The sequence below is a fragment of the Falco punctatus genome (assembly GCF_963210335.1).
Source record: "Falco punctatus genome assembly, chromosome: 3".
Lineage (NCBI taxonomy): Eukaryota > Metazoa > Chordata > Aves > Falconiformes > Falconidae > Falco > Falco punctatus.
The window spans coordinates 90,860,730-90,884,177 of NC_137582.1; the positions used below are offsets into that span (position 1 = coordinate 90,860,730).

The window sequence follows — 23,448 nt, forward strand, 5'->3', positions numbered from 1 at the left end:
ACTAGATTTCTTTGCACTGAAGCCCAGCTGTTTAAAAATGCAGGAATACACTCTGTTCTCAAAATTAGTATTATATTATAGGCATGCACAACTTCACATCTAAACAAAATCAGGAAGCAGGACCTAAAACATAGGCTTTGTGAAGAACTCAACAATGCCTCAAGTTTGCAATCTAATTAAAGTCTAACCACTTAAAATGAGTGCCAATGTGATTCTCCCCAAGAAATGTTTGTAAACCAGGTTTCAAAGCAAGTTTAGTCTATGTGAAGAGAATTTGAAAAGTAATCAACTGAATTCAGAAAGGGAAAAAAACCCTCAGTAAATTACATTTTAAAGATTTTTCCAGTTAACCACCTATTATTTTTCATTTCAGTTTAATTGAATGCTTCTTAAATAGATGCAGAGAGTATCTTAACAAGAGCAATCCATTTTGCCTATTTTGTTGAGAAATACTACTTGCAAGGAAGTGAAAGTGTCCAGTTTTACAAGTAATTTTAAATTCAGATTGACTGAAAATGGAAATTATGACACTGAAAACACAGCACTTCTAACAAATACAAAATATGCAGCTTTTCGGAAAAAAAAAAAAGCAGCTCACAAGGCACTTGCTATAGTGGTCCATTAAATAAACAGTATATATAGTGCACCCTTAAAACATCATTGTTATGCATCAAGCTTTTTCAGTGTTAAGATTTATTAGAAACAACCACTGGGTTTGTGTATTCTGAAGCAGTTATTGAGCAGCCTTGTTTCATATAATGTAAATGAAACAAATTAGAAGTGGGGCATAGAAGGAGAGTATTTTAAATAAATTTCTTGTCATGTTAAAGTCTTTCCATGTAGTCATAAAATTAAGTGTAGAATATCATTCTGACACACTCCCCTCTCCCTCATGACCCCTACACGCCCCAAAAAGCTACATTCCTGCTACTGGAAGAGCCTGGCATTTTAATTACAATTGATTCTATCATCGACTACTGGTTTGGCTCATCGTTTGCAGCTTTGAAAAATAATGTGCATAACAGCAGCAATACGCTACTTTCCTTTTCAGAGCAAAAACTGGCAGATAAAGTAAGTGTCTGTAAAAATTGTACATTATTTCAATGGCTTAAAATGCTGAAAGTCTTAATCAACACACTTGATACTGGTTTGATTTTTTTTGTTGTTGTTGTTCACAATGTACTTCAAAGGCCAGAAGAGCTACAGACCCAATCACATCTCTCAGCATTTCTCTGTGGGAATGGGTTCTTCATCTCCCTTTAGAAAGTATGCACATATTAAATCATACTTTTTAATTACTCCCAAACTGAGAAAGCTTGGATCATACTAATCTATCTGCCATCTTAAGGTTTCCACAATTACATGTTGGACAGAACCACGAAAGATGTCATTGACAGAAGGATCTGTAGACTGGCCAAAGGAAAAGTTAACGTTCTAAATTAAAAAGTCCCAAAACATTAGCAAAAGGTACCAGCTTGTTCAGGGGACTTCAATCTACTTCAGCCCAGCCTGTTGTGGTACTTACTTTATCCATAAGCACCAAAGTGAGAAAACTTAAAGCATTTGTCCAGAATTACCGCACATAGTCCATTCTCAAATTCTACTCTGCAGATCACTTACAAGTTCCCCAAATTCTCTCCAACTCAAATCATCAGAAAAAGAATCTAATCCTCATTCACACTTTTGCATAGTTTGGCATTTTCTGGAGTTATACTTTGTTTTCTTTCATAGCTTTTGAGGGGACTCATCTGTCACATACGCAAGTACTTCAAATCTAAATCCTTCAGGAGAAAAACTGAGTCCCACTTAAGCAGCAAGCTGTCCAGGACTGTTTGACATTCTTCTTTCAATTCAAAGTAAAGATTACTCAGTTTTATCTGCATTTTCAGATTTTTCCCTTTGCATCATGCAGCGACGAACTATGCTGTCAAAACTTCCTAGGTAAAATAGGCCAACAATGCGAAAAATGCCCATGCAAACAACCTGGAAACAGAGAGAAACATCTTTCAATTCATTTAAGATCCCAGATCGCAGCATATTATTTACTCATGAAATAAAGAACAGTTCCAGGCATGTATGTTATATTATCTCAAGAAAAGGAACTCATGAAAAACAGAACCACCACGTAACAGTTCAGGACTGAGTAGCAGGTAGTAATCTTAGCTTTCCCATCAACTTGCTGCTTCAGCTTGGAAATCCTACTTTCAGTTTCCGAAACCCAAGTCTATACAATATTACCAGCCATTTGATGAAGAAATAATCAAAGTTTGCATGATGCTCTACATTTTAAAGTTTTTGAAACTGTAAGAAATTGCGATTACAGGGCTTTCCCAAATCTTACCTGCTGAAGACCTTCAGTAATAGAAGTGACTGGTGACATTCCACTTGTCAATATTGATAGCATGTAACCATCTGATCCAACTGAGCTGTTGAAGTTCCCTTGCTGGATAGAAGGAAAACAGCGATTAAGAAAAGAAAAAAGTAATTCACCCAGCTGTGGCAAACCCCAACATGTCTTATTTCAACAGCTATTCTTGACAAACATAGCTGATGTCACTAACAACAAATATTTTTACGTAAAAAAATACTAAGACAATAAGAAATCAAAATATCCAACAATATTTTGTGCTATATAGCAACATTCCAAAAGGCATTCACTTAAAAATGGACAAGGAAGGTAATCTCTCGTTACAGAGAGGTGTGCTAAATTACTGCAGATTTCTTTACAAGATAGAAAGGCTCCAAATTCCCTCTTGAAGCATGCTTACTGATGCAGAAAATACATGATGGTCTCCCCATCTCTAAATGTATTTCAGAGACAGAATTACACCCTAACTCTGTCAGATCAACCATCTCTACTACAATTGTAGAATAAAATTCTGCTTGCCTTTTGTTAAAATCAGTTTGCTATCACATGAGATTTGGCAGAGGGGTGTATTTTGAGAGCCAGGTAACAGGTCCTCCATCTTCGTCAAGGATTTTTAACTTGCCCTCCTCCAAACCATGAGATGAACAGCCTGCTCCTGCTAAGCAATTCAGCTGGCAGAAGAGGGGGAACAGACACCACGAAAACGTTGCTTGTTTGGTTGGTTTTTGATCACCCATCAGGAAAACTGCAGCTCTAAAGCTCTGAGTCCCAAGGCTTCTCCTGTTTGCTTTCATCAGACTTTATGCTGGAAAACTAGACTTTCTGAAACACTGCAGGACTAAATCTGTGTGGAATGCAGAAGTGAAAGGAAAAGGTGGTGTTCCTAAATCAGTGTTAGGAGTGAATCTATGCAAAGCAGTAGAGGATATGAGATTTGTTTATTTCCCAACACACTCCTGACAGGACTGCGAGTTCCTATAGTACAGAGCTACCTTTTAATTTCTATTTTAGTCTCTCAGCCGATGGCTTGAGTGCACAAAGATCAAGTCTGAACAAATGTATCATCCGAAGTGCTGGAAAGCATAGTGTAGAAATACCAGATGATTAAGATTAGAGAGGAGATTAGTCTTCCTTAAGCACCAAACAGAATAGTACGTCAGATAGTACTTGCTTTTAAAACTCACTACCCCAAAACCAGACATCATTTTGTGTTTGTGAAAATATTGTAAAAACTTCATAACTGAACACCTGGTATAGATGTAAATCATGTTGAAGATTACAAGTATTTGGAACTGCAAAATAATTACAGATTTTAGGGTTTGATTGCTGTGCTTTATGAACATGAAATTTCATGTTGGTTTCCATACTGAGGTGCTTTATTAAGCATGTAAGCATTCCACAGCACAAAACATTAAAAAAAAAAAAAGTCCTCAGAAAGGCAATACACCTTTAACCACTAAGAGCAGCATTTTATGTATTTTAATCACTCATAAATGACATACTTAAAGACATTAAAAGCCAAAAAGGCTAGACTCCATTTACCGTAAAATTATTTTTATATGAACTCATCTTCAAGAAAAATAAGATAAGTCTAATGAGCTTTTGAGGTTAGACAAATGGTATTTGATACATAAAAAGTCAATCGAGTTTAGTGCTTTAAAGTCAGTCATAATACGTTTTTGAGACATTGCGTCATACTGATACATCATTTTGTTCTGTCTAATGTACAACTTCAGATAAATTTTAGTTCCAAGAGATTGTATAAAATAATCTGTGGGCACAACGGCAAAAGAATAAACAAAATATCTCTTGTTCAAACTAACCAGCAAAGAGCACTGTTTCCTGTAAACTGATTTTGCATTTAGTTTAGACATTATTTTGCACTCTTAAACAAGGATTACATGGCAATCCTCATCTCTCCAACAGAGAATATAGTTTAAAAAGATAGTTTACTTACTATAGCATCTTTGACTATAACTCTGGCGACTTGTTCTGCTTGGCAAACAGATGAGGTCTCAGAAATTAGCTTCGTCTCTAAGGGCTTTAGTAGAAAAACACCAATATAAGTTTGACTAACACCACACAGGAAAGAAATATATGAAGGTCAGATTTTGGGTTTGGGTCTTTTGTCGTGGATGACATCTCTGTTAGCAAGTGGTATCATACTGTCACCTAAAACATCCAATTAAAGAAAGGTAAAAGCACCTTCAATTAAAGAAAGGAAATGTCAACTTTTCCTCGAGTCGTACTTTTTTTTTTGTAGTTTATTACTACTAAAATAAGGTTTTTTCCCACAAGCATTTTATTTTGAGTAGAAGTTATCAAAATGCTTAAGCTGTCTCAACACCTGTATTAGTTCATATATGGTTTTTGCCAGAAATAAAGAGAGGCCTGAAATATTAAGATCCTACAAAACAATTTTTTGTTGGATTTTTTTCTTTATTTTTCAAACTCCACACACTGGTTTCCACCAAAATCCCTCATTGCATTTTTATTTTTTTGTGTTTTAGAGCATTTATGCCACTTTACCTCACTAGAAGCAAGCAATTATGGCAGTTACTTTAGCAATCAGAATTTCTTTTACAAAAAAACCCCAAATTAGTCAAGTATATATATCAGGTACAAAAAACGCTCAAACAAATGGAAAAATTATGCTTTAATGTATTTAGAAGCATGTTTGTTATTCATGACCTTTTAACAAATAAAGAAGTGATAGAGCTAACTGCACAGCAAGCTTTTTAAATGCTCAATATGTTAAAAGAGATGGTTCTGTTCACAAAAAAACCCGCAGCATTACATTAGGGAGAAAAAGGACTTGGTTGCAAGTCAGCTTGCAATAGCTAATTCAGTTACATTAAACAACAAAATTTAACTGATGCATTCAAGCCTAGACAAATACTGGGACTAGTTTAATTCTTAGATTAATACTTCAAAAACACTTCTAGGGAAGAGCTCAGCAACTACAGGTTTTTCTCTCATTATCAATCCAAAGTACTAGAGAAATAGGTCTATTTCCAAGCACCTGTAGAATTAGGAATCCTGATTTTGCTGACCAGGCTCACTGAAAATTTTTGTTTGTGTATTTGGGGGCAGGGCATGGGATGGAATCAGTCTTTGCTAGCAGGACTGACATACAAACACCTTTTACATGCTTTACTACAGTGATATGGCTTATGTATATCAGATTTCCATTTCATAACTCGTATGTACTTTCGAGCCTAGTGGCCAGTATCAACCAAATCTGAAAGAGATACAGGGATGTCAACAGTAATTAAAATACTATGTCTGGGAAAAAAATTAGCAGCTGTTCAGGAGCTAAAGTTAATGACGTGTTAAGGAAAAAGCAAGCAGAAATCAGCCACTAAACATTTGATCTGACTAGCCAGAAACACAGGAAAGCTGTATCCTAGTAGTTCCTGACATTTTCTTTTGCTATATTCAATGATTACAGAGAAAAACAGCCTAGTCCTAATGAGATGCAAACTACAGACAGGTCTTCTAAACTAAGAAGTATTAAATAAATACAACAATAATAAATGAGTATCTGAACTGTCAGAGCAATGCAATATTGCAGATTTAAGGTGTGCTACCATGATAGGAGCAAGTCACCCAAAGACTTTATGTATGCTAAAACAAAGCCTGTCTTTGCTTAAACAACATCTTTTTGACAACTAAGAAAAATCTCACAGATTCTCTTTTAAAGAGAAATCTTACGCGAACAGTGCATTTTGCTGGCGACTTTATTTCCCCCTGAAATAGGCTACTCCAATGGAATAAAATCCCAGAGAATATGCAAGCTACACAAGTATCTGCACAAGTCTAATCCTGGCACTTAATGTGGATGTGTGGGAGTATACAGAATACACAGAATATCTCTTATCAAGAACTGATGAAATAAGAATTGTGTGTAGGAATCAGTAGGGATTGTATAACAAGAGGTGAAAGACAAAATGGAATTCAACCCCAATTTCCTATTATACATGGTGGGTCATTTTGAAAAGGCTGATCTCCTTAGATATCAGGTTTCTAGTTCACCGTATGCAAATGAGAAGACAGACACATTTTTTTCCGGTTACCTGATACTTCAGTCTGAACAGGGGGCCTGAATGCAGGTTTTGGAATTATACTTCATGTGTATGGACATGTCAAATGAAGAGAGGTGACTAAATTTCTGAAGGTCAAAACTTTCACTTTTAAGGTAAGCCAAACAAAAAAGGCTTACTGCTGACATACCCTTCCAGAAAGGGATACTGTCATTTGCACTACAAACAACACAAGAATTTCCTTCCTACTTTAATACTAGACAATAGCCACTATATATCGTTTGCAGATTTCAACGAAAGAACTGTGGTTTATTTTGATCTGTCACATCTATCAGAACAACTACAGAATAAAGATGCAAAATAGGAATATTATTTTTGGCTCATTAAGCTTTGATAGCAAAACAAATAGTGGTTTCACAGTTTACCATTCCACAAGCATATTTCAGTTGTGTACAGAAACACTTTGCAGTGTTTCAGATATTGAAGGTAGCTAGTTCTTCCATTTAAAGCCAGAATAATAAATAGCTTGTAGGATAATTCTGTGTAGTTTGAGTAGTTAAGTTGATAAAATCAAAGCATTTGGAAGTACTTAGAATCTTAATATGCACTAATTTCAAAAGTACTGTGGAACTGAATGAAATCTGAAATGCATTGCTTACTACCAAGCAAAGCTTTAAAAACATTACAGTATTAATGAAGGAAAATTTACCTTTGTTTTACTTTCTTCTGCAAAGCCAGGTGTGTCAGTATCTGGAGGATAGGCCACCGTTATGTAGATATTATAAGGTTTTACCTGTATTTCACAAAAGTGAGCGTTATCTTAATATTGACAGCCTTTACACGTCCCTCAGTATCATTAATTTCTCTTGTACCAAAGAAATATGGCAAGTATGAATTTAAACTGCTTCTAGTGTTAAGTATTCAGTACTTGCAAGACTCTGCTTTGTCAAATGAGAAAGCAAAACAGCAAAGATTTTAAAAAGATGGTTGTGTTTTGTTTAACGATACCTAAAAACTTTGCATTTTATGTAAAGTATTTTATGAATCTAAGTGGTTTTAAAGACATTTAGGAGGAATATGGAAGCAGTTTAGCTCTATAGTTTTACCAATTTCAGTTTTAAAATACTAAACCATTGCCAAACACCAGTACCCAACAGTCATAAACACAAGGCCAAAAAGGCTTTCACTAGCATGCTTTTTTTGTTGTTGTTGATGTCAACATATTTTAACTCCTGGACAAATACGAGAAAAACCAATGAAAATGTAAAATTCAAATTAGATATTTTTAAGAGGTATATTCAAGTCACAAGGCTTTTCAACCCATGGTATAAACTTGCAAGGGGTCAGAGTCGAAGGAGACAAAAGAATAAGTAGAAAATGTGAGGAAAAATGGAAGGTCTCATGTCAAGCATTGCATTTAGTTATGTATTTGTATGTATGTGTCAAGAATTACATCATTTACTGCACCACTATTCAGAAACTACTACAATGCAAATCTGTACTCCATGACAAATAAAGAAGCTTTTAATGAAAATATTCAGAGGGCTAAAATGAAGCAAAGTGTTGTAAAGCACTACACATTTTTATTTATATTACAAAACATTCTATATTGAAAACACTTACTTAAATGCCACATCACAGGTCCATAAACACCCTATTTTTAGTTTTGAGTAATTCAGTCTTCACAAAAATATCTGTCACCAGTCTGAAGAAAGACCCTGCAGTCACATTATTCCATTTGCCAGGCCAGAAGCGATTAGAGACAGTTTTACCCCACATTCTTATCCTGATCAAGGCATACAACTACACTGAACCGTACAGGGTAACAACAGGGACTATGCAAGGATCTAGAACCAAACACAGACACTTAATATATGTTAGTTAAGTGTTTAACATTCTTAACAGAAGAATAATGCAAGTAATTTCCAATTCAACTTTACCTGTCTTACTACAATGTACTTACAAAGCTTGTTCCATTGAATAATGAAAACCGTGTGTTTGGGGCTCTAGTCTTGACCTAAACAAAAGCTTAGATCATTGCACTATAAAAAGCTCATGTAAACGAAGATCTGGAAGAGTGAACTACTGTCAGTACAATTTTTTTTGTGGACAATCCTCAAATTCTAGCTTGCAAGTTTTACTGTTTCATATGGTTTACATACCACTTACCATGGCCTCACAAATAAAGCTGGGAATCAGTGGCCTGCCCTTCATGCATCCATGGGATCTTCAATATCATTCTGCACTTATAGCCTTAAAAAACACTTTTACTCAAAAGACTCAAAATCCAAGTCCTTTTAGTTAAAATAAATGATTAGAAAAAAATGTCTGCACACATGGTCATCTTCAGTTCTAGGAACAGATTCAATCTATTCCCTCTTATGCAACTGAAATCAGCTTAGTTTCTGCAGCCCCATGCAGAGCAATAGGATTGTACTGCTGCCAAAAAAAGGGCCAACATAGCACACAGATATCAGCAGTGCTGCACAAGACAAAAAGAGAACTATTTAAATAAAAATGTGCTGTGCTACTATTTCTGTTTACCACCAAAAAGACTTCAATTATTGCACACATACCTCCATTTGCAGGGCTTCAGCCAACCCTCGAAGAGCAAATTTTGTCGGTGAATAAGCTGTATAACCAAACAGGCCTAATTGCCCAGCCTGAGATGATACAAACACAATTCTTCCCATTCTTCGTTCCTTCATGGTAGCGATTACTGCTCGACTTGGGTAAACACTACCCAGATAATTGACGGCCATTAATCTCTGTGCAAATGATATTAACATGATATTTGAGCCACAGATTCAGAATCCTCAGCTGTTTGGTATTATTTATGAAAAAATTCCTATTTCAGTCTGCTTTAAAAATGAAGTTCACTAGATCTGTAGTTCTATCAGCTGACAAAAGAAACAATTGTTTTATTTTCTACAGCTTCATAAACTGTTTTATAGCTAAAAATCTCACTTCAAGCCAAAAGAAATCCAGTCTATCTACAAGTCTAAAAAGCATCCAGGATACTGATAATACTGAACCATATGGCCTTCAAGGAAAAAAATTTAACCTAAACAGTGTCCAGGAAGCAATTCATTTATGCATGATGTATGAAAACATAGCAAAATTAAAGTTTAAAGAGCTTTCTAAAACAGGAAAAATTCTAAATATTAATTAATTTCAAAGATTTTAATCTTTGGCAGGATAAGGGGAAGTCTTTGATTTCACTCTCTAGAAGACCTAAACCACAACTGAGCCTATACAAACAACAGAATGAATTTATTATAAAATTATGGCTATTTAGTACTTTCAGATGATTCAATATTATCTGTGACGACTGGAGCCTGAGAGCTGTGGGCATAATGTAACCATAATACAGGGGTTTGGGTTTTGAGGGTATTTTTTTAGTTTTTTCATCAAAGCAATAGTCTGAAGCTACAAACAATCTGTGCACCTCTGAACTGAACACTCCTAACAGTCAACTTTTTCTTAAACAGGTTAAAAATATGCAAAAATCTTCACCAGAAAAAAAAAAATGAGACCATGTGAAACACTGTGCCTTTCATAGTGCATTAAACTATAAAAATACATGCCAGGCTTCTTTGCTACCTTGAGGGCCAGAATTCACTGTTCTGACGCATTCATGGACTGAGAGGTGAGAAATTAGAGGCAATCTTCACAAATTTAAAGATACATTCTAATTCTGACAGTGACCACAAATCAAGTATATCACTATTCACACAAAGTCTGCAGAGACACAGGAATGCAATCTACTTGTCAGAATGGCTGAATAAGAAATCATCATAAAATAAAAAAGTATGATAACTCACTTCAAAAGAATTCACTTCAATATCCTCAAATTTTCCTGTAACTGATGTTCCCGCACAGTTTACAAGCATATCAACTGGTCCCAGCTTCTCCTGAGCCTGGAAGAGTAGACAGAGGTTAAGATGTTATTTAGCAGGAAAAAAACTTCCTGTAGTCTTGACGTACATCATCATTGTAAAAAAATATTTCTATTAGAAAGAGAGTCATAGAAACATTTAGGTTGCAAAAGACCTTTGTGATCATCAAATCCAATAGTTAACATAGGACTGCCAAGCCCATCACCAAACCACGTACCCAAGTACCACATCTACGTGTATTTTAAACACCTCCACGGATGTTTTAAAAAGCCTCCTGGGCAGCCTGTTCCAATGCTTGACAGCCCTTTCAGTGAAGGAATTTTTCCTAAAAAAAGCAATAAGTCACACACAGATAAGCTTCTTAACATACACACATAAATCAGTTACTTCCTCACCTGTTTTAGAACATTCTCCACCTGCTCGTAGTCTTTAGATACATCAACAGATATACACAGTACAACCTAGAAAAGGAAAGTGGAAGAGTACTTTTACAGCACAGTAAGTCCTGTAACTGTTGACTCGGAGCCTTTCAAAATGAAACAAAACCCAATGACTTATCTTTCCCAGAAAAAGTAGCAATCTTTTTGACATGACAGTTTGCACTTCTCCCACACTAGTGAAAGCAATCCCTGCTCTCTCCTAGCTCCTCCCCCTCACACACACACATATTCTAGTATAATAAAGATTGTAGTAGGAACAAAGGAGTATTTCAGGATCTTCAAAGCAGCTACTCATGTGCAAAATATGATTTCTACTTTACTATGCTAAGACACACTACAACGCGTTATTTACATAAAGCTTAGGAAAAACTATTCTAAAGCAGCCAAAATTCCACAGTGCTACATTTAACTTTCAGCAGCACTAAACAAGCCAAACCATTTGTGTAGCTTAGGCTCATCTCTAAGAAAACACATTTTTTGCCATGTCATAGAAAGGCATGGTTGCACAGTGTTGCTCTGAAACTGCAGTATCAGCGCTAGAAAAAAACCACTTTCCCCAAATTTATAAAGTGTTAAAAACCTTTTAACGTTAGTACTAGCAATGCACGCTACCCACTATTTTCATAAATTATTTTTTTAAGAATAGTAGTAAATCTAGTTGCATACTGTTTAATTGAGACATGTCAAGGACAAAATAAAATAAAAATTCTGTGAGAAACTGACTAGTTGCAGTGACATAAATATCTGAAAAGTGAAGTAATGTGCATATATTTACTTCTTGTCTGTAAACCAGAGATTATGGCTTTTAGTTTGAAAGATACAGAAAATTTAAAATAAGCATTGGCGGGGGGGTGGGGAGGAAAAGACACCAGAAACCAGATGACAGTGATATCTAAGTTTTGTTGAAGCTGAAAGTTAGGCCCTGCTTTTCTTGAAAGTTACCGATTACTTTCAGCAAGACAGTTGCAGAATCCATGTTCTGAAGTAACTTCTGACCAAAAGAAGCACTGCCTTTGAGTTACTACTTGCAAACTGTAAGATCACTACAAACTCCAGCTTGCCCAGGTATTGACAAATAAGCTACCCTCTCTGCTAAGCAAGCAGTAGAGATTCGGGGCAATTCACCCTCTTGAAAGGAAAAGCACTCATATCACAATAAAAGGAGGGACTCCTGTATTCTTGTTCCAATTTTTATACTTTGTTACTTTGGTCAATTCATTTAAACTCAGTTTGAGGTGAAATAAAAGTCATCACCAGTTTGTAGCAAGCATCATCAAGACCAGTTGTCATGGAGCACGTGGACACATGCACAAAAAAAAAAAAGCTTACCACAGTGTAACTAACTGCTTTGGCAGCTAGTTATTTGTCAGCTCTGCCTCTGGTCAGACTGCAACACTTCTTAGTTGCATAAACAGAAGCTGCTCACCATTCCTGTACAGCAGGTTGGCTATTCCTGCCTCCTAGGCCTCCTAGCATCATGTGTAGTTGGACATCAGAGTAAACTTGTGGCACAAGTTATTGGCGGCTCAGCATGCACCTCCCCTTAGGGCATTTATTACATTTTGGAAATGTGTCTTTTACGTAAGTTTAGAACAAAATACCAGTTGAAAAAAAACAACATTAATTTATTACCTGGATGACTTTGCAAGATCAGTGATGACATTACAAAAAAATAAAACCACAGTTCTGTATCAGAATTGGAGCAGTTGGTTAATGTATCAGATTGCATAGATAAAGTTATTCACACTGTGAACAACACACTCAGGAACTACCATGGTTTTTATTGACTACTATCACATTACACAATTCACCTCTCTGCTTCTGTTATATTTGCTTTCTTCTGCTATAATATACTGATTATCTTCACTCCAAAGCATGCAGTACAGATCCACATTTAGGACACAGAATACACTGCCAGAAATAGTCTGTTCCTCATCTCTCATTCTAAATATTTATGGTGTTGGATCATTAATAAAGCTTTCACAATAAAAGACCAATTCAACTCCTAGTGAAGTAACTGGGAATATTCTATATTAGGAAAGGGATTAAAAAAAATATTGCAAAAGACCTCTAAGGGCAAGGATTTTGTTCCGCTACATACCTATAAAGACTGCATTGTCAGCACTCTAAAATCATATGCAAATGTTTAGTGCAAACACTAAAATGTACATAGATGACAGACCCTGGTGTCAATGCAACCTGGTTTTGTGTACGTATGCGAGAGCTGAATAGCAACAGCATATGTGCACATGAAGCCTAATTTTCCTCTGCCTCTTAGCTCGACATCTACTAAACATAACAGTCTCTGTGTACGCAAACAGTGTCAGGCATCTTTCTCTACACTTTCAGCAATCCTTTTGTATAGCTTCTCTTGGTTCAGCTACCCTTGCTTCCCAGCTTCTCATCTGCCATTCCACTGTGAGCTCTGCTCTTCTCAGTTCTGTTCTTTGCATTTAGATCAGGGAGGCTTCCCTGCAACCTTGTCTACAACGGAACAATAGCTACAGAAGAGCCAGCCTATCATTCCCACTGCTTATGTTTAACATAGCTGGAAGTCTAAAGCTGCTTCTGCAAAAGCAGTCCTTTCCAGTCCACACTGGAGCTTGCTTGGAGATTTTAACTGAAACTCTTATGAACATGCACCAAGTAATATTCTTTTTAAAAGTTCACATTTATCAAGCTTGGACAGATTTTAGCAAGAACATCCTGACACAGTGTTTGACAAGGGATTAACTTTAATGCTAAGCTTGGGAAACTACTAGAACAGCTATAAGAAAATGGTTATTGGGATTTATTTATTTATTTAAATGGGAAAAATACAGTTTCTCCTCACCTCAAATGGCTTAGGTTTTCAAATAAAATTCATCTGAGTAAGGCAGCATGCATAGAAAAAAAAAGTCAGCTTGAGCCATTTGACAAAAATATAAGGAAGTGATGACAGAATTTAAACTTATAAATGAAGGCATTAAGAAAAGTTTGTATCAGCTAGTACTAACGTTATTGCCTCCAAATATTCGGCTTTGTCCATTGCTTCTTTTCAACAGAATATCTCATTCATCAACTCAAATCCCTTTACACAGACAAATAAATGGCTTGTATTTGTAATCATGAAAGTAACAAAAAAGTTCTGGAATACAAGGAAGAAGTCAAAGATGTTAACAGTCTCAATTTTACTTACAATTTTAACAGTCCCTACTGTTTCCCTTCTCCCTTTGGATTATTAGTTCCGAAAAAAAAATATTTTAGCATTGCATTTTGACATTGCATATTTTGAAAATAGCAAGCTTACCTATTTTAAACTAGTATCTCCTGCAAGTTCTAAAACAGCGCCTGTTAGTGAACTAAACCTGGAAACAAGTATTTTAACTTCTTTCTCAAAGCAATCACTGTATTTATGAACTGAAAAAAGAGAAAACCCAAAATTTCTTCAAATCCCCTTCATCTTCAAGAATACAAATGCTTATTGAGTGACAGCAAATTGCAGCTATCCCCAAATGCATACTTCACCTACAGCTGAATCAATCTTTTTCTCTAAGAAAAAGCAGGCTAATGCACTAGCTAGGCAACATAAAATGTAGCAGAGTTCAGCACATCTCATGTAAGCAGATCGGTATTTTTGAGTTCAGATATTGAGTCCTCACTCATTTTTGTCAAACAGCTTTGCTTTAAAGATAGGACTACTGCACTGTGTTGTAGTGACTATCTTGAAACACACAACAGCCACTGTTCGGAGTGATCTTACCTGCTTGTCATTAACAGAATACTTTTCTATTTCCTTCTTTGTCTGCAACAGCTTGTTCTGAAATGGATACAAGAACAGCTAAAGCATTGTACTTGTCAGAGCAATATTAGTCTTCAGTATTTCAATAAGGCTTAAAAACATTCCCTAAAGCCCTAAAAAGTTATCCTCAACTAGTTATAACACTTCACCACTGTCATTTTGCAGATTTATGACTATATGATGAAAACATGAACTCCCATCAAGCTACCAGAACTTGCTTACCTGCTTTTCAATTAATCTTCTAAAGCCAGTAATGACTTCTAGAATATAGTTAATGCTTTTGTTTCATACAAGTACACATAGCACCTAAAACTGCAGGTATTAATTTTTCTCCTGTATTTTGATTCTATTTTACATTTATATAATACTCAAACTATTCTGAACAACAATCATAGAATTATCATAAAAATTAAACTAAAATTCATGCTCCTTTCAAGAAAAACTCCATTAATTCTGGTTGTATTCAAGGTTATGTTAAGAAAGGAAATGTATCAAGTGTAAGTAAATTATCAAAAGACAGCTGGGACTGAGGGCCTACACCAAAAAGTTAAGTGCTTTTATTTCCTGAATAAATGTTCTTTCTCTATGAATAAAATAACAATGCTTTATGAAAACAGAGTCATTCCAACTAAATTCTGAATACATCAGTTAAAAAAACCCGGAAGCAACATTTTTTCCTCTAAAGCTGTCTTGATGAACAGTTTTTCACTAATTAAAAAAGGTATGATATAGTGATGATTAGACAGCAAAATATTCTATGAATTTTAAGAATTGTCTTTAATCCCCCAGTTGTCAGTTACTATAGCGAAATTCTAGTTTTTCCTTCTTTTGCCTTATGCCACAGATCTAGACAGTGAAATAATGAATGCCATTAGCAGAAGTGATAGCACTGGCAGTTTTAAGGCAAGCAAATCATAGATTCCACGCTGTGCTACACTCCTTAAATAGGCAGTCACCTCTGCTATCCAAATGCATTGATTTGAGATTCCCATAAAATATACACTGAAGAAAATATGAGTTAATATCAATTAAAAAAATTATTCCCCACCTATACAGATTTTGTGAATAGAGTTTAGCCGGTAAAAATAACATATACTTACCTCATCCCTTGCAATCAGTGTTATGAAAGCACCTTGCTTATAACATTCAATAGCAATACACTTTCCAATTCCACTGGAGCCTCCAGTTACCTAAAAGTTATTTGAAAATGGCAGTTAGTCCACTATTCATCCCTTCTCCCATACGGTAAAGTGTCAGATCAAATGAAAATTCTAAAAATATACTGAGATTGAAATATTACCCAATGAGGTATGCATACAGAAGATAAATTAAAGTTAGTTTACTTATTGAGTATGAATGAAAAATAAGATCTCAATAGATTGCTAAGTGTTGTGTTTCTACCCCAAAGCCAGTTTTACCTCAGTGGTATTTTTTGCTTATTTCTTACATCAGGCATATTTAGATCCACACCCCCACATGGGCTCTCTCACATGCTTTTGAGTAAGTTCTGTATGTTATTTCTAAAGGCAGAAATAGGTAGAAGTTTGAAATCACTATTAACATTAGCCATAATAATACAATTACATACTGGCCCTCCATACCTGGTTACAGGAAAAAGTATTTGTAACATTAAAAATTGTAGATTGCCTGCTGAAGATACCATCACATAAACACAAACAGAAAACAGCTTTTTTCTTATTAAAAAAATAATAAATTAATTCAACAGTTGGCCCTCTGTAGAGTATTTCTTAGTCCCCCAGTCTGGATGTTGAACTGTCCTTACCATCCTGCAATTCCAGTTTTGTGGGAATGCCAGCACCTAAACTTCCATTATCTTTTCTTCTTCCTCTAAACTGCAACACTGCGTAGTCTTATACGCAAACACAAAATTAGTAATTTGGCTATAGACAAATGCAGGGTGATGTCTACAGCCCTGCATCGTATGTTGCAGGAGGATACACTGCTAAATGATACTAATATACAGGTTAAAGCAACCTAATACCTCCCACTACCCTCCATAAACCTACTTATGAACTCCATGTGGAACAGATGTAGATGACAATCCTGACCTCTTTTTGACTAAAATGTCTGCCTGACACTGCCTTTAGGTGACTTGTTCATTTAAGGCCAGTCTCAGCCTCCATGTGCCTTTGGTTCTTCAACACTGTTGTCTTCCTTATATACCCAAATTACTTGAATTTTCTTTTAACAGCACATTAAGAGGCTATAATTGAGAAAATATTGTATTGAAATGCCTAGAAGTATTTATTGTAAAAAACTCCTGTTCATGAAATAAGTTCTGAAATACAGAATTCCTAATAACTGGGAAAAGAACTGATTCAAATGGCTCTGGAAATGGTCATTTGTTGTTCTTTATCAAAATCTTTCGAATGACTCCCGAGAAAGTACAGTATCACCTTAATTTTAAATACAAGAAAATGGAGGCATTGAACTAATCAGCAAAAGAGCAAAGATCCCTGGTGTCTAACTACATACCCTATCAAAAGCCTTGTGTGGTCTCCTCATCTGCCAATGCCTCAGTGTTGTTTTCAGAGATGCATTATTCTAAAAATTCTTTCCGCTGTTGGAGATCATGAAGTCAGAAGTACATTCCCACGAACACTAAACTGTTCCTTCATATGAGTACTTTACCCTAAGTCAAATAATCTCAGCAAACAGAAGGTTTTTCAACACGGTCCATGGTTTCTGACTGGTTTGTCTGCAGTCACAAACGGGCCAAGAATGGGTGTAACATTTACAAAGACTAATTTCAGCTCTTTAGGCTTCCTCTATTATTAGAGACAGCTGCTTCAGATTAGCTTCTAACTGACTCTCTCTGCAAGATTAAGCTTCACACTACGCTAACCTTTGATGCTGACTCCAAGATGCACGTCCTGTTCTAGAAACGTGAAACCTGGTCTGTAGTTTTCTGAACCAAGGATGACTGCTTTCAAAGTAAATTAAGTCTGTAAGAGTGCAAGTGTTAGTTAATAATTTGGGACCATAGCAGAACCTCAGATTAATGTTTCATGATGGAAAGTAGTTAAGAGTTTTAGTGTATTTGCAAAATAGCTTGTAAGACTGCAGTACACCTCTGAAAAGATTAAGATTCAGTTTGATACATTCAGGCAGACCTCAGTTCCACAGCACTCGTGAGCTGCTTCTACAGATTTTCAACAGCAGCAGGTACACCAGCACACGAAGTGATCAACGTGCATGAAAGACAGCTTCAATTCCAGATTCTGGCGTAGCACTAACAGCTGACTACTACCTGCACAAACTGCTGAGTATCATGAACAGGTCAACTAAACCACTGCTTGAGGAATTCTTTGAAGGTGAAGGTACTGCCATCAAGCCTCTGGCTTGTCAGACAACGCTAATGTTCATTTCAGAAAGATAAAGTCTGAAGTCATGCAAGAAATGGGAAAAGGAAGTTTTTATTCACAGTCACACCCCAGAACACTGGATAGGGCTCATGTCAGATAGGTCAATGACAACAGGCCACTTAAATTAGCTGGGAACTTCATTCAATATTTAGGTGGGAAGCTGTTAGTTGTATGTTGAAAGTTGTTACTAATATGCACATCTTTCAGGAACATTCACAATGAATGCTTATGTAACTGAAAAAAAAAATCCCTAACACTAGTGGAAACTTGTGCTTTGTGCTACAACAAAGTCAGCCCAAGAAATCTATGAAGTCTGTTCGGTTGGTAAATTGCTAAAATAGATACTCAGAATTAAAGGAAGAGTACACATCTACTCCAACAAACAAGGTGTTATGTCAGTTACTTACCTCTGCAGCCAGTAGTTCTACAACGCTACTGCATTTCATTAGTTCCAGACATCTAAATTGCTATTGATCCCATTTTCAAATTTCACTATAACCCAGCCTCAGAGGAGTGAGCAAAAAAATAAATTTGGTCACAGCAATTCAAAACACAGACTAATTTCTTGAGAGGGAGAGACAATTAAATCCTAGTATTAATTCAGATGTTTGGAATGCAGCACTACCAGCCCTTTAGCAGTGTTATTGAGCTGTTTCTGTGTTTGAGAACAGGTACCAAATCAGCTATTCCAAGAAGGGTCTGGCTCCAACTTCTCAAGCTATGATCCCTGACAACAGGACTCACCTTCTAAGGATCACAGGGTTTATTTCCCTCTTGATAAATCGAAATGTTGGGGTGAAGTACAAAGAATTGCTGTGTTTGACTTTCAAATTTGAGATACTGGAAATTCCATTTAATTGATGAGACAGTTCAACTTAAATTAACAGAACTGTCATCAGGAATGATCAAAATCAAGACTTGATAACGTATTTCCAACAGCGCTTGTTAACTTTCACTTAGCACTGGATGCAAACTGGCTTCATGCTTTTAGGCAGTACTGTGACAGAAGGTATTAAGTTCCACCAAAACAGAACATCCCTGTGATCTGCTCTAAGTGGTTCCGATCCAAACCACAGATCTTATCACTCCCAACACAAGAGATACAATGCAAGACACCAAGACTGTCTGCCCTTTTACGTTGACCAGTTACCAAACTGGGCTTTGGGCTCTGCACAGAAGTGGTGAAACTGCTTCTAGACTAGAGATGACCCCTAGGCATGTGGATTTGGCACGATCATCCTGAACTATGTACAAGCAAAAGGCTCTTTTCAATCTGAATGGGAGATAGTCCCAAGCAAAGAACATCTTGACATTTACTGTCATTGTTAATCCACAAACTTTGATAAACTGTGATCTCTGGGAACGAGGCCGGGGGCAGAAATTTCAACTTGGTTTTAGAAAGATTAAGGCTGAAACAAGGTGGGGGCAGGAGTAGCAGCACTGGTATTTCAGCAAACACAGTTTCTAAACATCACTGATGAAATTTACAGAAGGCTGCTCTTGCCCTGACATCTTAAGTTTTTGTTGCATTCTGCTCCATCAAGCCAGGTACCTTTGTAAAGAGATAGAAAGAGCAGAGAGAACCTGTGTAGGGCAGGTGTAACAACCCTGACAAAAGGCAGTTAAATGTGACAGATGTGAGCATGATGCACATGAAGCAGCGATCACTGCCTTATCCTGTTTTCGTTTTCCTGTCTACTACTACAACCACCTACCAAAATAGTAGCATACTCTTATAGGTGATGTGTGCTAGTATACAGCCCGAGACTCAAAGAGAGAGTTAAAGCCAATGGCAAAATAAAAGATGTATAAAATAGTCTCCCAGATTTCAAAGCATGAAGATGCTCAGCACAAAAAGCAGCAGCTCTACACCACAGAAATAACTGTTATAGCCTTTACTTGACAACACTTTCCTAGTCATGCTGGAAACAAAGCAAGTAGTATTACACATCTAAAAACGATTTTGCTTTAAATAAGCTAAACCTGATGGTTGAGCCAATTTGATAGCAGGGAATTTTTTTTTAATTTAATGGTGTTCACTGGGGTCACTGAAACAGAGCAGATAAGGGGGGGACCCCACAAGATTAGACCATTAGTAATTTGGAATTCTGTGGATGTCCACTCTGAGTAACAGTCCTATTCTTTTCTAAGAAAAGGAGACTTATGATCATGATTCCTCCAGAAAGCATGCCTTGCTTAACACTGCGAGTGCTTTCATCATGCAAATGCCTCTGGGAAAGGACAGAGAGGAAAACCCCACAAATTTCTATCCCAAAAAGCAGCCAGAGTTACTTAGCCATAACTCAAACATCTAGTAACTATAACTTCAGGAGTGAAGAGAAATACTATTTTATGAAGGATTAAAAATGAACAGATACTGACTTAAATTGAAAATTCAGTAACTGGTATGTAACAGCCTCTGAAGTTGCTCAATGACGTTCCTTCAGAAATGTAACAAGTATTTTCATGATACTTTCAACAGGCCCCCATGAAGAAGAGTTTCTACATGACTGACAACTTCTGCTTCAGAAAAGCAATCTATTCAAGTATATCTTGAAAAATTGTATTTACTGTGCAATGGTAACCACTTGCCCTTTTGAGAGGGCTTAGCCAGCTATATAAGCCATCTGCAGGTCTTTATTCTCTTATTCTTTATTTCAAGGTTGAGTTTCACTGAGGCCTGACAAAGATTATTAAATGTTAATCTAGTCTTATCTGAACCAAGTCATAAGCTAAAAAGAATTTCCATATGCAGAATGCTTAAACAGATTTTGATATTTTTCTGTGAGAAGACTTCAATGAAGTTGCTAGATAATGTTATGGTCCTTAAATATTTTCATGAAGTCTCTCAGCCATTTCAGTAGCAGAGAACATTTACTCCCAGTGTATGATACAAGAATTTACACACACAACATGGAAAACCTCCCTGAACAAAATTTCTGTTTTACAGTACCAGGATCCAATATTTCTTCCTTATGTATTACACTAGAAAATTTAAAATCCAGATGTACAAGTGTCCAGTGTTATTAACAGCATCTACAAATCTTAGAACTGGTGAACTCTGAAACAACTGCTCTGTTATTTCCTTAGTTTGAATGAACACTTTAAGTGAAAATAAACAAATAGTCTGCCAGTGGTGACACCAATAGAACTCTGCCTGCAGACTTTGATTTGTATCATCAAGTTAAATATACCTAGAGCCTTTTCCTTCACCAGTACATTAATATAGTTACTTCTCTAGCTAGACTCCTAATTTTATAAGGCTTGCAGGAATACTGTTCTTGAGACTTACACTTCTATCACAAAGCTCAAACCACTAATATAATTAGCGGTAGTAGTTATAAGGAGGTTTCCCCAGCAAAAATATTCTCATCATTTTCTTAGTGAACTTTTTTAACTGAACCATTCTTAGTAGAAGAACCAGCACAGTAGCTTTCAAAGAATTTAATCACATAAAGCACAGACAAAACTTGGGAAAATAACAAAATAGATATAAAAACCAGCAAAATTTTAGAATAAAATCCATTAAACTTTTTTATTGTTTGATATTCTATTTCTGCATAAAAGTCACAGAAGGCCCTCAAGTCTGCTTCGCCTTTGCTTCTACAGAGTATTGAATGGTTCCTAAAATCCTACGGAAGGGTTCTTTCTTAATAACCATTACTTCCTTGGGAAGAGCCAAAACCAAAGAACCTTAATACAGGCTCGAACACACCTCACACAGTATATGATGCTGTAAAGTCAGTTACAGCATCTAAGTAACATGTATTGCATAAAGCAACTTGTGAATACTGTTGCAACTTGGACAGGTCTTAAATTATTCTGGGGACAGCTCTATCCTCCAAATAGGTAAAAAACCCAAAGCACCCGAAAAAAGTCACCAGAAAGTATTGGGGAAAAAAATAAAAAAGAAACTTAGAGTAGCTGTAAATTCACTTGGCACCTTCAAAGGTCTAATTTCTGTATTAGCCCAAACTCCCACACTTAACAAAGAGCACCTACAAGTGCTACTCACCTCTTAAAGGCAAATTTAACCAGATAGTAAACTATAGCTTCTCTGCATTGAACATACCTTAGGGTATAAGCTAAGTTAAAAAAGCTGGTTCTAGGACCTTGATTTTTCCAACCACTTAACTCATTTGCTTTCATGCATCCAAACTCACTACTTTGTAATCCACCTGAAAGCACGTGGGTATTGCTCCCCTTCCCCCCCAAATTCTATGGTACTACTCACGGACTGTTTCAACGTTACTGTTCTTCTGAAGACTTCCTTCTAAAGACTTACTTCCACCATCCTGACTACAGTCAAAATATTGCTCGTAGACATCAATATCTATGCACTTAAAGACGAAAAGGTGCAGGAGTGTCACCTGACCATTCCCTTTACATTAGTCTTCCCATTTCCTCACATCTAACCTGCTTTTTAGACCCATGAAACCATAGCTTTTGCCTTTTGTTTATGAGCACCCACACCACTTAAATACCGTAAGAGATGCAAAAAGAAAACAAACCTCAAGGTAAACAGAAACCCTGAGAATACAAAAGGAATGCCTCAAAAAGTCAACATTAAGACTGAAGACGGTTTGCGTTTCTGGTGACTCAGATCGCCTGAAGCCAATCGAGATAGACAGCGGTTGTCAGAGTCATCGCTACAGCCCATTTCCTTATCCCTGGGACTTGCGGCTCTCACATTTCGGTAGCTTGGGGTGCTACAGCGAGCTGCCCAGCCTCCCTGCAACCAGCGGGCGCCCCTAACGCCGCACCGCCCCAGGGGGGGCCCTGCCCCCAGCCCCTCTCCGGCTGCCGCCGAACCGCACCCTGCAGGCGCCCACCGCCCGCCCGCTCCGCCTCAGCGCCCCCTTCCCTTCCCCGCCGCTCACGGGATCGGGAAGCTTCCTCCGCTCCCCCCCGCTGCAGCGCGGCCTTCCCGGCGGGGGCGCCTCAGGCCGCCGTACCCCCGGCTGCCAGCGGGACGCTCCTTCGCACAGCGCTGCGCGCCCACCCCGGCGGGAGCGGCCCCCCTCCCTGCCGGCCCAACGGACACACCGGCCGAGGGCGGCTCGCGTGGAACCCACCCCCCGCCAGCACGGCCGGGAAGGCGCAGAGGCCGAGCGGCGGCGGCCCGGCACCAGCCTCGCTCTCCCGGCACGGGGCAGGCGGGGCCGGCGAGGGGCGCCCCTGGCTCGCACAGCGCGGCGTCCCCCCGCCCCGCCGGGGCACCTCACTCACCACGACGTGAGCGCCGGGCAGCTTGAGAGGCTTGGGGCTGATGAGCGGCGACACCATGTAGAGGAGGAGGACGAAGGCCACGATGAATGCGACTGCCAGGAGCAGCATGGCTCGGGTTGCGCTCGCGGAGAACGGCCGCGGCGAGCAGGGGGCGAAGCCCCTCAGGAGGTGCTGCTGGTGGTAGCGGCGGCAGCTGCTGCTGCGGGGAGGGGGCGCCGACCGCGGCCCGGCGCAGCAACCGCCCGCCTGCGCCGCGGCACCTGGCGGGAGGGGAAAGGCGCTGCCGCGGGTCGAGTGAGGCG

At 37.8% G+C, this 23,448-nt stretch overlaps 1 protein-coding gene across 1 annotated transcript; it reads right to left on the reverse strand.

The window, feature by feature from the left end:
• Positions 1 to 1,168: 1,168 nt before the first annotated feature.
• Positions 1,169 to 23,418, reverse strand: KDSR (3-ketodihydrosphingosine reductase). The gene is made up of 10 exons (XM_080377833.1): positions 23,147 to 23,418; positions 15,632 to 15,721; positions 14,493 to 14,549; positions 10,706 to 10,771; positions 10,236 to 10,331; positions 8,988 to 9,179; positions 7,121 to 7,204; positions 4,326 to 4,409; positions 2,342 to 2,443; positions 1,169 to 1,983 (listed from the first exon to the last, which is right to left on the reverse strand). Exons 1-10 carry the CDS (start codon positions 23,252 to 23,254, stop codon positions 1,864 to 1,866), a joined length of 999 nt encoding a protein of 332 aa, XP_080233959.1. The 5' UTR covers positions 23,255 to 23,418; the 3' UTR covers positions 1,169 to 1,863.
• Positions 23,419 to 23,448: the final 30 nt, after the last annotated feature.